General features: G+C 41.4%; 1 protein-coding gene across 5 annotated transcripts in view; it reads right to left on the reverse strand.

Annotated features, from left to right (window-relative positions):
- The window catches only part of STAG1 (STAG1 cohesin complex component), a 156,584-nt gene that overhangs the window by 12,536 nt on the left and 128,700 nt on the right, over positions 1-15,348 (reverse strand). For all 5 annotated transcript variants that reach the window (XM_014258288.2, XM_014258289.2, XM_088061319.1 and 2 more), the window contains 8 exons: positions 14,242-14,329; positions 12,762-12,842; positions 8,244-8,336; positions 5,456-5,630; positions 4,570-4,709; positions 2,824-2,925; positions 1,213-1,361; positions 86-214 (listed from right to left, as the gene is read on the reverse strand). In XM_014258288.2, coding sequence (XP_014113763.1) covers positions 86-214; positions 1,213-1,361; positions 2,824-2,925; positions 4,570-4,709; positions 5,456-5,630; positions 8,244-8,336; positions 12,762-12,842; positions 14,242-14,329 — 957 coding nt within the window. The remainder of the gene's footprint in view (positions 1-85; positions 215-1,212; positions 1,362-2,823; positions 2,926-4,569; positions 4,710-5,455; positions 5,631-8,243; positions 8,337-12,761; positions 12,843-14,241; positions 14,330-15,348) is intronic.

Consider the following 15,348-nt stretch of genomic DNA (forward strand, 5'->3'; position numbering starts at 1 on the left):
AATTGTAGAAACCTCAAAGGAAAGAGCTGAAACCCACACTGCAGGGATTAACAGAGGCCGAGAAAGAAAACGGAGCATTACTTACACAGTCTTTTTGTCCTGTCGCAGGAGTTTGGAAGAAAATTCACTAAGCACTTCCAGGAAAGCAAGGTTAGGAGGTGGATAGTCTTGTCCCTTCTGATTCTGGTATTTGAAGGCAAACTCTATGCCATCTCTATAGTACAGAAATATTAACATGTTCAGACATTTGCAACAGAAAACAAAAAAAACCCACCCCAAAACACCAAAAAAGCAAGCAAAAAAAGCCAACTTGGAAACCAAACAAGTTGCCCCAAATCTGAGCTGTGATGAAACTGTTTGTACCCTCAGATCCCATTACAACCTTGTTCCCCACTACTAGCAAACAGCTGCTTTTGGACAAAGGGGAATGCAGAGTTCCCTGTGGATCTGTGAAGCCCCCATTCAGATAAACACATGGCCAGTCCCTGTAAGAGAGTACTTGCCCAGTGTGGGAACTGGGCAGGTGCAGCCCAGGGGCAGAAGTTCCATGGAATGTGTCAGATCAAACAGGAGCCAACCTCTGCAGCCAGAGCAGAGAACTGAGTCCCCAGAGCAGGGACACACTGGGCTCTGCTTCGTCATCTGGGACTAAAAAGAACACTCTCCCTTCCCTCACCCAGCAAGGCACGAGTGTCCCCTGACTCCTGCCTTGCTAAGGACAGTATCTGGTGCATCCTGACCGAGCCAGCTGGGTCTCTGAGACTGCAGACCTTAGCACCTGGATTTTCTATGGCAAAGTTGTAATTTAAATTTACCAGAACCTTTCCACACTTTTCTATGCAGCAGCTGCATAAAAAGTTCCAGTCCACTTTAAATGATTTCCAAAATATTTTTGGAGTATCTTTTTATAAAAGCCCTTGGTTCCTCCAGAATCCACAGTGGTGTGGAACAAAGAACCATCCTCAGTTGTTAGACACAACCCACCTGAGATAAACAAACATAGCCGTGTCAGTAAATTCCAAGAAATAATAAGGTAGCAGCTAGTTTGTTTCCTTTCTACCTACATACATATAGACCCCTCCAGTTAAAAGTAGAAAAAAATATATAATTATTCCATGACCTGTTGAGATTATGTGCTTTTAGAAAGGGAATGCCAAACAAGAAGTTCAATCTGAACTAGTATAAAAATCTAGTTTATTTACCACCACTCACTTGTGTAGTGTGGCCACAGCCTCTCTTGTCTTGATCTGATCCAAGCCAAAAGTGAGGGCAAACCGCCTGGCCAGCTCCTTAATGCCACTGACGTGGGCAGATGTCCTGTCCAGGTTGGGACCTTGCTCCTGAACAAGCTCATTGAACAGCTGCAGAGAGAGTTCAGAGGTTGATATCTGTAAGACACTTTTATTGAGAAAGACTTGAGCTCTAAACCTTTTCCATCTGAGAATGGCCTTTGTGACTGTCTCTTTGTGAAGAGACATAACATAGTCCCTGTCACTTGCTAGAATTTCTTCTGCCCCACTGCTGTTTGCCAGCTGTCCCCCATCTTGTACTTGTGTGGAGTTGTTTGGGTGGAATTCTGCACCCACCTTCCCTGAATCCCATCTATTATTCCCCCAACTCATCAAGAAGGTCCTGCATTCTCGTGCTGTTCTCTTAAGCACCTCCATCACCCATCAGATCAGGAGGTGCTTTGAATTTGGCGATCAAAAGTTCAGCTCCTCCTCAGTCCCTGTCTGCCCAGCACTGCTGCCTCAAAGGCCCTCCCAGCACAGTACTGGAGTGCTCGGTGCTTTTCCAGCCAGTTCCACCTCTCCTGGCACTGCCATTTAAACTGCTGAGAGTACCCTGGCAGCCAGTGCCAGTGATATTAAATTAGGCTGCATTACAGCGACTGTTTCTCTCATCTCCACAAGCTCTGTTACCATGTAATTAATGACAGCAGCTTAATTTGACAGGATTCCTCCTTGACAAATCCACACTGGCTGCTACCTATCACTGAGGCTCTTGCAAAGAGCTCCTCATTACTTTTTCACAGAATTTTGTCAGGCTGATTGATCTGTGGCACCTGCTTCCTCCTCTCCAAGTTTTACAGACAGGAGTGGCTTTGACACTTCCTGATTCTTCTGGAAGTACATCTGTTCTTCTCACAGATCTCACAGGTTTGCACAGATCTCTCTCAGCTTCCAGATTGCTACAGGAAAAACCTTAGGAAGGAATTTTGGGAGGTCCAGCTCATTTGAGAGCATCTAATTAGTGAAAGTAATTTATCTGTGAAATGGCTATAGCTGGTACTTCAAGGGCCTAAGTGGTATTTAGTGCACTTCGTGCTGCTGGCTGATAGATTTCATCACTAGACAGTAATTTACAGTTGATGTAAAGCAAATTTTTCCAGGAAAAAACATGTCTAACACTATTGGAAGACTTAATTAGCTTGAAATTTGAAAAATTCATCAGTATTTAGACAAAGTATAAGGAAGATGCTTTACTTCAGCAAATGCTAAGAAGAAAAAGCCATTCTAACTCTTCCTGTTGACTCGGGATCAATAAACAAATGCCAGGAATCAGCTTGGACCAAACTGCCTCCAAGGCTCTTCTCTCCCTCCCTTCCATTTTTATGTGCCCAAACTTTGCCAGTGTGGGCCTACAGAGACAGAGATTACTGAGACAAAGGAGCAGTGACAGCCTGAACTGGGGAGCAGGTAAATGAAGAAAATGTCCTAAGGAACTGCAGCATTTCGGCTTCCCTGTAAAGTGCACCAGAGGAAATCCTGGTCAGGGCTTTTTGCAGTGAGGCATTTCTAACAAAAAAATCAATGTTCTTACCTGTTGCAAACTGAGAATGAGTGTCTTTGCACACTGGATTTTATCAATTTGCCTGGTTTTGCTCAGGGTTTCCTTAATGATATCTCCATAGTCATTGTAGTACTAAAAAAAAATGTGAAAAAAACAACGTTAAATCACATCTCTAATACAATTTCTTACAGTTTTCCCAAGAGAAAGATTACTTTTAATTCTTGATTTGAAAAGGCAGCAGTTGCTCAAATCCAGATTTTTGGTGTGGATTTTTGGTGTGAGTGAGGGACAATGTTTCAGTATGAAAATTTAAACTGAACCCTGTGATAAGGTAGCGAACTTCTGTATTTATTATCTTTTGTAACAAGTATGCTAAAAACCAAATGAAAGAGCATCTCCTGCCCCAAAGTAAGCACTTGATGTAGGTGATCCACGGCTGCCAATTCCAAGCAACAATATGACATTGATCCAACACCTTCTTAAGAGGCAGGTGTGAGCTCCTCAAACACTGAGGGCAAAAGAATTCACTGAAGCCAGAAAGTGGAGTAAGGAATGAGTCAGCATGGAGTCCTCTTTCTCTTTATGTTAACAGAATGGTTGCTGAAAGCCACAGCCTACGGTGCTGCCCATTTGGGTAGAAAAGCTGTATTATCATTACAAATTCCAAGCTGAGAATATATTCTTTTTCCCAACAGTGTTCTTTCAGCCCCATCAATATCTCTGCGTTTGTAGTCACCTATTTTTACTGCCTCTAAAATATTGCTTTTGCCTTCTTTGGTACTAATTTAAATTAAATTTCTCTCCCTCTCCTGCTCCCCCAGTTTTAAGAGAAGAAAGGGCATGGGGAGAGAAGCCCAGCCTAGAGCAGCAGGGAGGGAACTCGCCTGGATGGTGACAGCTCCAGTTTCAAACTCTCACCCTGGCAAACAATCCCTAAGCAAGACTAACACTGACTGATGGCTACAGTGTATCCTGGGGATTTTATTGTGCTCTGTGCGCCTGATGAACAGGAAGAGAACTTCAAGTTAAACCCTTTATGTTTCACATCAACATCTCAAACAGTGTCTAGATAAAGGACCAGTTCTGTTTTCCAGTTCTTCCCCCTGAATTGTCACCTCTGTGATGATCAATCCCCTGCAGGGACAGGACCTGAGGGGTCAGTGGCAGGACTGCTGAGGTGCCTGTTTGGGCAGGTAAAAAACTCCCATGCACAGGGGCAGCAGGAGCTGAGGTCCCTCTGACCTTCACTGGGCCTAAAAGCTCTGTGGAAGCAGTGAAAGTTGAGAAGATCTTCAGTTACCACAGACCCACTTACAGCACAACCATACAGAGCTTCTCTTCCCTGCTGTCCTGTTTAAAGCAACCTCTTCTCAGAAGAGCTCTGCTGCCTCATGGCAAGCACCAAGCCTGGGAGACTGACAGTGGAACATGACATGGAACAGGTAATTTATTGGGGATTCTAGAGATGAATCTGAGGAGCAGGGTAAGAAACTCTGTAGAGTGGGCCTCTCTGGAAATACTCAGCACCTCAGGACCAGCTTTCGGTGCTGTCATAAATAAAAAGCTTATGTGCTACAAAGAGGGTGAGGTCATTGTTCACTGCTGCTCAGTGCCAGGTGTCATTTAGAAAGGAAAAACTACTACACAGGATCAAATAAAGCTGAAAAAGCTTTGAGGAGTGTTTGGGCTGTAACCACCGTCCTGGCAGGGATAGCAGGAGAAGCCCTGACACTGCAGACTGGGCACAGTCAGAACAGGAGGATGCACGGCCTGTACCTTCATATAGTGTTTGAAGATATCTGCTGCTGCATGCATGTCCACAATGTCATAAATTATCAGCTTGCTAAAGGCAGCCAGAAGGTTTCTTCTCTTATGTAAAGCTTCTATTTTGTTGGCTTCATCTTCTTCATCTCCCTCTGAAAGCATTTTCAACAACAGAATGTTTGTAAGTAACTGTTAAGTTCTAAAACAACATTATCAAAGGGGAGCTTTTAGAAAAAAAAAATAAATTCTTCAACATGAAGCAAGCAGGATTGTTGGAGATAAAGGTGATAAATCTTAGGTCCTGCCTACTTCAAAACTTCCAGGGAAGTTTAGGAACATGACACACCACTGACCAAGGCTGCTCTCCACAGTCCTGAGGAGATCCTGAATATAATCCACATGGAACTGAGTCATTTATTTCCTATATCCTGTGGAAGGCCACAGTGAACACTTGCTGAATGCTCTTGATTAACTTCTCAAATGCAGGACATTCAGAGAGGCTCCATTAACATGACTAAGCCATAAATATTTAACAAAAGAAAAATCAGAAGCACCAGTACTTCAGCATGCCTTGGATTTTCAGATGTGAAATCAATGGCTCTGAACAACAGGAAGTAAAATCCAGTTGTAAGAAGCATTAACATTGAATGGCAATGCCAGAAGTGTTAAGTCCCTATGCAAGACTTCATCTGTGAATGAAAAATAAACTACACAGATAAAATCTTAAATATAGTTATCATATAATATAGGCATATTCCACAACTTATAAAAGAAACTTCAGAGCAGAAACCTTCCAAAATTAAAGTAGGAATACTTCTGAAAACATATGAACAAAATGATCAGAAAATTCTATTTTCTCCTTTCTTCTGTGTCTTTTATGAAAAAAAGCTAAACATACCCATGCTCTGATTTTCATCATCTTGGTCAATAAACACATGATCCATCACAAAACTGAGAAGTTCTGACTGGAGGCCTGAGTCTGGATTGAACACCAAAGGCTGGAGCCCTTCTCGACCTCCCGTCATCAGCTGGTGACTAAAAATCATCAGGAGATCACAGAGCAGCATGAAAGCCTGAAAGGCAAAAAAGAATGAATGCAGTGAAAAGTCAAGTAAGGAAAACTTAAAATACCTTTGATCTAATTTCCAGATATTGCCTGCTATTATTAAACAGCTTCTTAAACTGTTCTCAGGTATAGTTGTTTATGTGCTGTGAAAAGTATTCCATAATGGTTTCCTCTAATTTGGAATGCTGTGCCTTTGGTTCCTAGGTTAGGAACTGTGGTTATCACCTTCTCCATGTCCCAGATGACCCATATTAAACTTCCATTTCTTCTCCATGAAAAGAATTCTAAATGTACCTCTGATCCAAGGCCTGCAGCCAAATTTGTAGTAAAGAGATGACACCTCTTTTGATAAACAGTTAAAAAAAATCAAGCAAGTAAAAATATGAACAGCATTGAGGGAAAATTCAAGCTGAGTCACTGTCAGACCCCAAAAATATGGATAAACAGTCAAAGCAAGGAAATTCTTGCAGAATTTCATCAACAGCTCTTGCGAAAAAGAACCAAGTTCATCTGCACAGCTTTCAAATCCAGACAAAAGCCAACCCGGGCAGAATTGTCCATGATTTATGCTCATTACTGTTAAACCCTCATCACCTGAGACAGAAAAGAAGGCAGCTTCACTACCTTCCTGTCTTCCAAGGGCTCATTCCTGCATGGCAGTAACACTGTTTTGCTCCCAAATGGCTTTTGTTGGGGTCTCACAGCCAGCTGTCTGCATTTGATCACATTCAGCACCTTTCAGAGGCCTTTTTATTCATAGCTTCTCTATTTTCAACCTCAGGTTCTGAATACTTTACAAATTAAAAAAAAAATAATAAAAAAAAATCTGTAAATGCTGAACTTCCTAGTGGCTCCCTTATTTTTGGGAGTATGTTATAAAATCTGAATGAGCTACAGTCAGGCAAGAACAGATGCAAATCATTGTAAACTATGTTCTGTTGAGGCCTTAGGAACAGATGTTGCTATTTGGGATTTTTCTCCCCTTGATGCAAAAGGCTGTGATTCATTCCAGTGATGATCTCACCTGCTCTAAACTCGCTTGATACTCAATGGAACTGAAGCTCTTCCTAACGCAGACCTCTAAAAAAGAGCAGATGAGTAATGCACTGCTGGTGCTGAGTTCTGTCCAATATAAAGGCAGCAGCTGGCTTAGTCACAGGATATTTATTTCCCTCAAACACTCATAGAAAAGTTGAAATGTTTCAATCCTGTTTCTCTAAATACTTCATACATTTTTCCTTCCTTTAATATGGACACCAACTTTGTCTGGGAAGAATGTCTGGAGTAAGGATCAAGTACGGTAGGGAGACAGTACTATTTGCACATGACTCTCAAAAAGAATCCAGTAAAACAAGAGGAATAAGTAGCAGTCCTGCACTCATAGAAATATACTTTTTGAGTTAGAAAACAAGAGCAAATCATAGAAGAGTCAGCTGGAAGGGGTGCCTGGAGTCTCCATCCAGCCTACTCTGCCTGGGACACTTGCTGTCTGGGTCTGGTTGGGTTTGGATTTGTCTGGCTGAGGCTTCAAAACGTCCCCACAACTGGGAACTGCAAAGGCCTTTCTAAACAAAAGTCTAAATTATCAATGAAAAAACCATGGTGGCTCTCAAGAAAGAGAACAAGCCCATGTTAATACACCCCCAAGAACAAACCCACTGTAGGCATCGGAAGGAACATTTGCCATTTGCTGAGGCAGGAAGGATGTCAGGTCCAGCTTGAGCTGGAAGGGAGGTATTTGCATGGAGCTAGAAAATATTTTCACATCATAAAGTATTCATATAATATGCCAAGAGTAACTACTCTGAATATTAAAAAACAATTACTAAAGTAAAATCTGCTGGAAGCCAATGACACACAAGTCTTTTAGAAATATATAAACTACTGACATCTCTGAGCATTTAATATTTAGCAAACTGAAGAACAGAGAGTAAATGCGAAGCAGAACTATCTTTAAAAGAAATAAGACTTTATTTTATATATATATATATTATATATATATATTATATATACAATTCTTTAAAGAAGTATTATCTTTTAAATACCACAGGCAAAAAACACAGGCCAGATATTAGTTATGTTCTTTACAAAGTCTGGGGAAGTCTGATAGAAATGCCATTTGTAGACAAATAAAATGTCACTGACATAAATCAAGGGTATATTCACATAACCTCAGCTAACAAACCAGCTACTGTGTCCTGCAGAGACAGACTTAATTATTTCACTAAACCCTCTGATTCAATGGAAAAAAATCTAAAAAGATTCAGCCCATTTGAGGTCTCAGTCACCCTCCCAAAGTGCCTATTTCCATCTCTTAATCCAGTGTTTACAGGAAGAGTCTTTCATCTGAGGTGACTGAGTTAGATGCCTGAAGTCACAAGGGCTGGAAATGAGCCTGAGCATCCAGATAATCTTTCATTACTGTTAATCAAAAGTTAATTTGTCATGAGCTGTGCTTTGGAAGTTCTGTTAATACAGCTGCTTTTCTGGGCTGTTTTTTCAGGTTTATTTAGACAGGAACACAGATGATTTTGCTTTAAGTTTGATGTAGCGCTGTCTTGAGTTTTACTACAATTTAACACATACAGTTTTCTAAGAGTGTGACAGACATTTTCTTTACCTGCTCTTTGACTGGAGTGTTGACATTTGATAGACACTGCTGGCAGACAGCCAGGAAGGATTTCACAGTTTTCCTCAATACCAACAAGTCCTCCTGGAAAAAAGCATTAAAAAAGAAAGTATCAAAAAATTAGTAAAAGGTTTCTCAGAGGAAGCAAAATAAAGAAATGGTGATGATTTCATACATTCAACAAAAAGCTGTGAAAGAAGTAAGCTATTCAAAGTGAACACACAAAGAAACTGTCCCTTGGTTTTACACTGATGAAGAACCAATCACTGAGAAGAAAATGAGAACCCCAAATTAAATGGAATGTGATGAATTCACAGCAGAATGGTTGGCCCATGCTCTGCAGACCTTCCTCCAGAGTAGCCCTTTCAGCTTCCACATGGAAGAGAGAATGTCCTGCAGAACAACCTCCAAGTAAATGTGAAGAACCTACATAATGCACATGCAGTGTTTTCCTTTCTGAAATGTTTTAATGATGCTGGCTGTTCAGCCCATGTGTCTCAGTTCTGGTTTTAGCTTTTCTTATGTTTCCTGCCACGAGCTCTTGTTGCTCTATGTTTACTGCAGAGCCTTTTTGTGGTCCATATGTTCTCCCTGTGCTGGTTGACAGCACAAGATAGAACTGTCAGCATGCCCAAGCACCCTGAGTGTTCCCAAAGCTCTGAACTTCTCATCACTTCCAATAGAGTGAGTGGGATTTGCTGATATGGACACTGAAGGTCTGTGCACTCCACCTTCCTATTCCTGGATCAGTTTTTCTCTGATGATGCAGCCATGGTGCCACTGCATTACCCCGCCATTACAGAATCAGTAGGACAGCTCTGATTGTTCTAACCCACAGCTTGCCATTAATCACCTCTCTTTTTTCCCTGGATATAAATCTTCCATTTGGCACCATTAAGATGCCTCTTTTTAAAAGTTTAAAATTGTATTTTGTTCACCAATCAATCTGTATCATCCCCATTTTCAGGGCCTTCCCAGATGACTGACAAACATGACCCTTTTTTAGCAGAGAACAGATCTCTCCCAGAATGCATCAGAAACTATTCCACTGTGCAAGGATTGCTCACCTACAATTTTTCTTTAATATATGGATCAGTTTTAAGCTACTGAATATGAGCTACATTAAATTCAAACATGCACCTGAAATGCAATGTAGTATCAATGCCTTACAGACACTGGTGTTTCAATTAGTTTTCTTCTCAGTCAAAAATGCAATCTTATCAACAAGAAATTAATCTGTTTCTTCCAGTCTTAGCTGTTGGCCCTTCAGCCTTGTACCAACTGTGTTGTCTATCTCCCACTCCAAGATTCTACCTAGAATCTAACTGATTATGCCAGGCCTATCAGTTCACTGTTACATAATCACCTGATTTAAGCACTGGGGTTACAATCACTTTCATGCTTTCTACTTCCAATCACAATTACCATCCATTTAGATGTTCATGAATTCAAGAGAGAAACTAAAATCTATGGAAAAACCTACATGCAGGTTAAAAAGGGAATGAGTGTGTCTCCCATTTTTTTTTCTGTCAAAGTGACTAACAGGCAGGTACATGGAATTTATTACCCTCTCTCCTGACAGAATAGCATGATAGAGATTCATACTGAAAAGTTACAGACAGCAGGAGAAAGCCCAACTGAACAGTGCAATGGAGCCATCTGGAACTCTTCTGAACATGGAGAAATCCCCAGACTACTGAAGAGTGGGGATTTTTTTTCAACAGAGAAAATGGGAAGAAAAAAATGAATTAGATTTCAAAGTCTTTGAGCATTCTGGGGTGCACAGCCCAGGCTCTTGAGGTGTGAGTACCTGATCTGCCTTCAGCAGCAAAGCTGCTATGAAACCACGTTATCATCCTGTTGTGGCTGTTAGACAAAACCACGGGGTCACAACTCTGCAATTTAACTGCTCCATGGCAGGAACTGGAATAAGCTGCTGAGAGCAAGGACTGGAGTCTATGCCACCACCCAAATCCAAACCAGGGTGTGCAAAAGACCCGTGTCTACAATTCTTCAGGTACTTTATAGCTTTAAATTAAAGCTTGACTTTCTCCACTGAAATAATTTTAAAATGCTGTACTTTTGCTGTGCTCATCTCCCAAACCCCATCCTCTTCTCCGTATGTGCTCACTGCTTTTCCTCTAAAGTACTTATTATTTGCAGTATTAACTTCACAGTGTTGAAGAACCCTCAGCTTCCAACCCGACTGTGGAAAATGGTCCAACCTTTTGCACCTTGTGGCTTTTTTCTTCCCTTCAGCTTTTTGTGTCTTCTGTCATCATGCCCATATAAATATGAAAAGTCACCAAGTCACCACATTGTTCTTTAAATCTCTTAAATCTCCTCTCCTAAGTCCTCTGCCCACTAATCACACTCCAATAGCCATGCATTTGGCTGCAGCTCTGGCTGCTGCTTACTCACAACTGGCTGACCTCTGTCTTGCCTCTCAATGTTTGCTCTAGTTATGCTTTATTTTTACTATTCTAGGTTTTAGGACTGTATTTTTCTGCAAATATTTCCTTCTCAGTACATACACATACAGTGCAAAGTACAATGTCCTGGGTACCTGGGACATGGCTGAAGAAATCCACCTGGAAACAAGTGCATGTTCTAATCCCCAAGTCTCTTGCCTCAAGACTGTACTTGCTCCCCCAAACTGACAGATGAGAGAACTCCAGGGGACAAATTACCAGCTTCCTGTGATACCACCCTAAAACCCCTTTCCACCTGAGGAGGAGTTTTCCTCCAGGCTACAACAGGCTGCTCCCACAAGCCATGGAGGATAAGCTTTCTTCCCCCAGTACAGTGCTGGTTACCCCAAAGAGCACCAGTCTGCACAAACAGCCCACACAGCCTCAGCCTCCACTGAGTATGGAACAGAGGGAGACTGAAGGTTAAAACATCAGACTGTGGATATTTTGAGTCTTACACATTTCATTTTTTCATGCTACAGCCTTCCTTTCAGTAAGCAATTTTTCCTTTTCAGATTTTAGACACCAAGATGACTCCACAGAACACCCTTCTCTCCACAGGCTAGCTTGAAGAAGTGTTTCAAAATAACTCTGCTCCAACTCTCTGCTGTTTGTAACTCACAAAATCTTTGTTATTGGGCAGAGAATTTGGACTTCCTTAAAAATTCAAATAATCATTAATTATCACCCTTCTGCTAAAATGTCTTTGATACATTTTTATGATGATAAAAATGTATCAAAGACATTCCCTTTGGCTCTCTTTACAAATTATATTGAACAGTGAGGGGCAACCTGCAGAGCACCCCCTGGTAATAGCCTGGAGAAACAAGAGCTCTGTGTATCTTGGTAATCTTCAGTAACCTGTGAGCAGCTAAGAGCAAGCTTGGAATTTGTAGGTGTTCATTAACATTATAAAAGTGTCCAATATTCTGGTCCTGTATTCTGTAGAGCTGAAAGTTATCCCGGAGATGTGCTGCACTGGCTGTAGGTCAATTATGTACTGTTACTAAATCAACAAGCTGACTTGATCCTAATTAGACTTAAACAAGAGTTGAGCTTTTCCCTGACACACACATGGAGGCTCAAGTCCAAAACATCTGGATCAGGTAGGGAGCCATGATGCAGAACATACCCAACAGCTGTAATATGAGGTATTCCTCATACAGAAATGTCCGAACACAAGACAAAAAATAACTTAATTCCAAACAACTCTGTTCCCAGTGTATGCCTATGGTTGTCAGGTATGACTCCACCACAGAATCAGTACAAGATACAAAAAATACTGAGCAATTCTGAACTGTAGCCAGAGAATTCACTTTGAAGGAAACCTTACCAGAATTCCCCATCCCACCTGCAAACTCCCTGCAATAAAAGGTACACCTGATGGATGCAAAGCATACATGAACAAATGTAAAACTTAACAAGATTCTTGTACTTGTTTCCATCTTTTATTCCTGTACTTACAACTCCAAAATGTTCATATACTTTATCCTGTGTATTGACTGCCTAAATGGGACTTCACTACGTGAAACAGAGCAGCTACTACTGCCAGCATGAGGCCAAACAAATGACCCAGCTGGCAGGAGATTAACATTTCTTACAAATCAATCCCTCCATCTCTGATCTCTCAGTCTGGTTGTTCAAGGCAAAGCTAAAAAATCATCTTTGAAACATGAGCCTGGGAACAAATACTCATAAATCTATGGGATACAGAAAATCAAAGACTTAAGATTAGTTTTATGATATATTATCAATTTTCTCCATTTTAATCTTTTATCTTCCTTCCCCACTAATTCTCCTCCTAACTCTCTTACTACCTCTCTGCTCTCACCTCTCCTCTATAGGTACCAATGACCTTTTCCTTCCCCGTCAGAGTTTACCTGATTTGTATCTAACTAGAAACCAAGCAATTGCTTTCAGCTTGTCTTCTGCTTTGTAATCTTCTGCTTTTATCTCAAAGTTACAGAGGAATCAGGTGTAATACTTTAGCTAAGCTGGGTTCTATCAGTAAAATCTGTATGATCAAATGGCCACTTACTTTGGAAGGGGAGCCCTCAGTGATTTTCACCAGCTGCCAGAGAATAGAGTAGTGGGAACACTGCAGTGCCTGGACAACGATCTGTAACACAAGAACACACAGAATCTCAGCATGCTGCTAACAGCAGGGACAGCAGGCAGTGTATGGAAAATCTATCATGCATTTTGTGGTGAAAAGACAGGAGCAGCTCTTAGAACTTTTTCTTTTCAAGGGCATCACGTTATTCCTTGGCTGGCTTGGTGCAATAAGAAATCAGCCTACCAGAGGCAAAAAAAAAAAACTGTGTAAATGCTGGGAAACACCAGAAAACTGTGCACTAGGGTACAGCAAGAGGGGATGTGACAGCGTGACGGAAGTAGAACCCAACATCTACATCTCTCAGGTCAAAAGCATCTGTTTAAATACCTCTAAACCTAGCTTCACTATTGAACAGCCTGGAAATCTGTTCCACTGTCAAATGAACATGTCGTCCAATTGCTAAAAAAAGGGAGAAAATACAACTTGTCCCATGGAGAAGACCAGGGTCATATCCATGGTGCCCAGGAAAGCATCCATGGCGTCTCTTGAACAGTTCAAACGCAAATTAGGTGCTACAAGTGCCAAACTCCTCTGGGATCCCTGCAGGAAGAAATACTGAACAGAGTTCAGATTTCAGGACCTTTCCCCTAAGATCTTATGAAGGCATTTGGAGAGCCACACACTGTCAGACCCAGAAACTGAGAATGGCTGGCAGCTGCATGGACAGGTTTTATCTGCCAGCCCTGTCCCTCCAGGTAGCACAACTCCAGCACGAAGCAGCAACTGCAGAAAAGACTTTCACACACTGTGTGACAATGCTTCCTCTTAGGGTCCTTTCTACAAAATTCTGATTTAGAATTTCATGAGAATTTATTTTTCTCTAAATGAAGCTGAGCTAAAATTAACAACTGACTTCTAACTGAAATCAAATCAAAACTTAAAATATATTTAAATGCTGAAGTAGGAATTCTGCCGTTTAAACAGGAATCATGGGAGAATATAAGATGGTGCCTGTGCTTATCCATGAGAAACAAAAACTCTGGGGGAACAAAGTCCAAGATATGTTCACTAAAACAACTCCACTAGGATGTCCTAATTTCCTGGTTTTTATTTGCTTTCATCTTACCTCCAATGCACAATAATAATTTGTGATAATTCTGATTGCAGCCAAGGCTTACAATGTTGGGTTTCAGTGTAAACACCAGGATTGATGCACTGCTTTTCAGAGTCAGAAACATTAGCTATTCCCAACTTTACAGCTGAAAAAGGTGAGGGAAGGAGCTCAAAAATCACAGAATCCAAGGTTTTCCACCTCTTAGACAGCCCTTGACTCCACTATAAATTTCATTCCAAGTTTGTTTTTCCTACATCACTGAAGTGCATTCAACTTTTGAATTTCTGTACAACCAGACCCTTCAGAACCTTGGACACCCAAGTGATGCAGTGCAGGTGTTATGGGTACCTGTTCTGGCATAGCTCCGTGTTCAATTCCAGTTCTCAGCAATCTGTAGCAGTTACTGAACAAATCCCATTTGGTGAGATCATGAGCACTGGAACGAGAGGAAATAAAGGATTAACTGTGTTCCTGGAACCCCCAGCCCAGAGCTTTGGTGGTTTCTACACCTGACCAAGCAGTTGCACAGCAGCTCATTCCATGCTAAAAGCACAAACCAGGTTTTCTGATAATCCAGGAAAAACGTTTTATTACATGAGATTTTTGTAGGGGGGAGATAAACTTTCTCCATACACATTTTTCTGCAGTGGAAATAAACTGAGATAATTTGAAAGAGTTTATAATATGTCTATAAAAGAGCAAGCCAGCTCAGAATAATCATAAACCTGCTGACTGAAATACCCACCCGGAAGAAGGGATACTGAGACTGAATTGGGAGTCTCAACTGGATGCAGCAGCCTTTTGCATCTGATTCATCCCAGCACCTGGATCACTCAGCCAAGCTCACTCCTGCCATGGCTGTGCCTGCCCTGGGTTAAATCATTAACTGCCCTGCTCAGCCAGAAGGAATAACTCTCTAGTTCCAAAAGGGACAGAGACTGAACTCAGGACTGGGAATGTCCAGGTCCTGTTGGAAGCCCTGCCGTGAAACACCTCCCATGCTGGAGTGTGTTAGCTGTGGAAAATGTCACTGGTAAGAGCTTCCCAGAAAACACATCAGAGTGCACTGTGCACTCCAGGGCTGTGCCATTAAAGCCAAGGTGCACCTTAACTTCCAGTTCAAATCCATGAATATAAGAATAGGAAAACTTAAAACAAAATATTGGAACTAAAAATGTAAAAAGTGTAAACATATTTTGTGGATTTAGATGGTCTTTGAGCTACTAAAATAAAATGTTTCATAGATAAATTAGAGGCTGCCAGAGAGCTGCCTCTGACTGGTGATATTAAGCAGAGATGATGCTTCAATAAATCACAGGGTTGCCAGCAAGGCAGAGTGGTACCTCCTTAATTACAGCACTGTAATTAAAGCAGTAAAGTCTCCTTGGTGCGCAGAGGCAGATAACTGCACAGATTATCCTACAGAGAATACGAAAGGAAAAACTGTCTCATTCC

This window comes from Pseudopodoces humilis, chromosome 11 (genome assembly GCF_049639895.1).
Source record: "Pseudopodoces humilis isolate 2021_Gansu_Grassland_sample_001 chromosome 11, ASM4963989v1, whole genome shotgun sequence".
Classification (NCBI taxonomy): Eukaryota; Metazoa; Chordata; class Aves; order Passeriformes; family Paridae; genus Pseudopodoces; species Pseudopodoces humilis.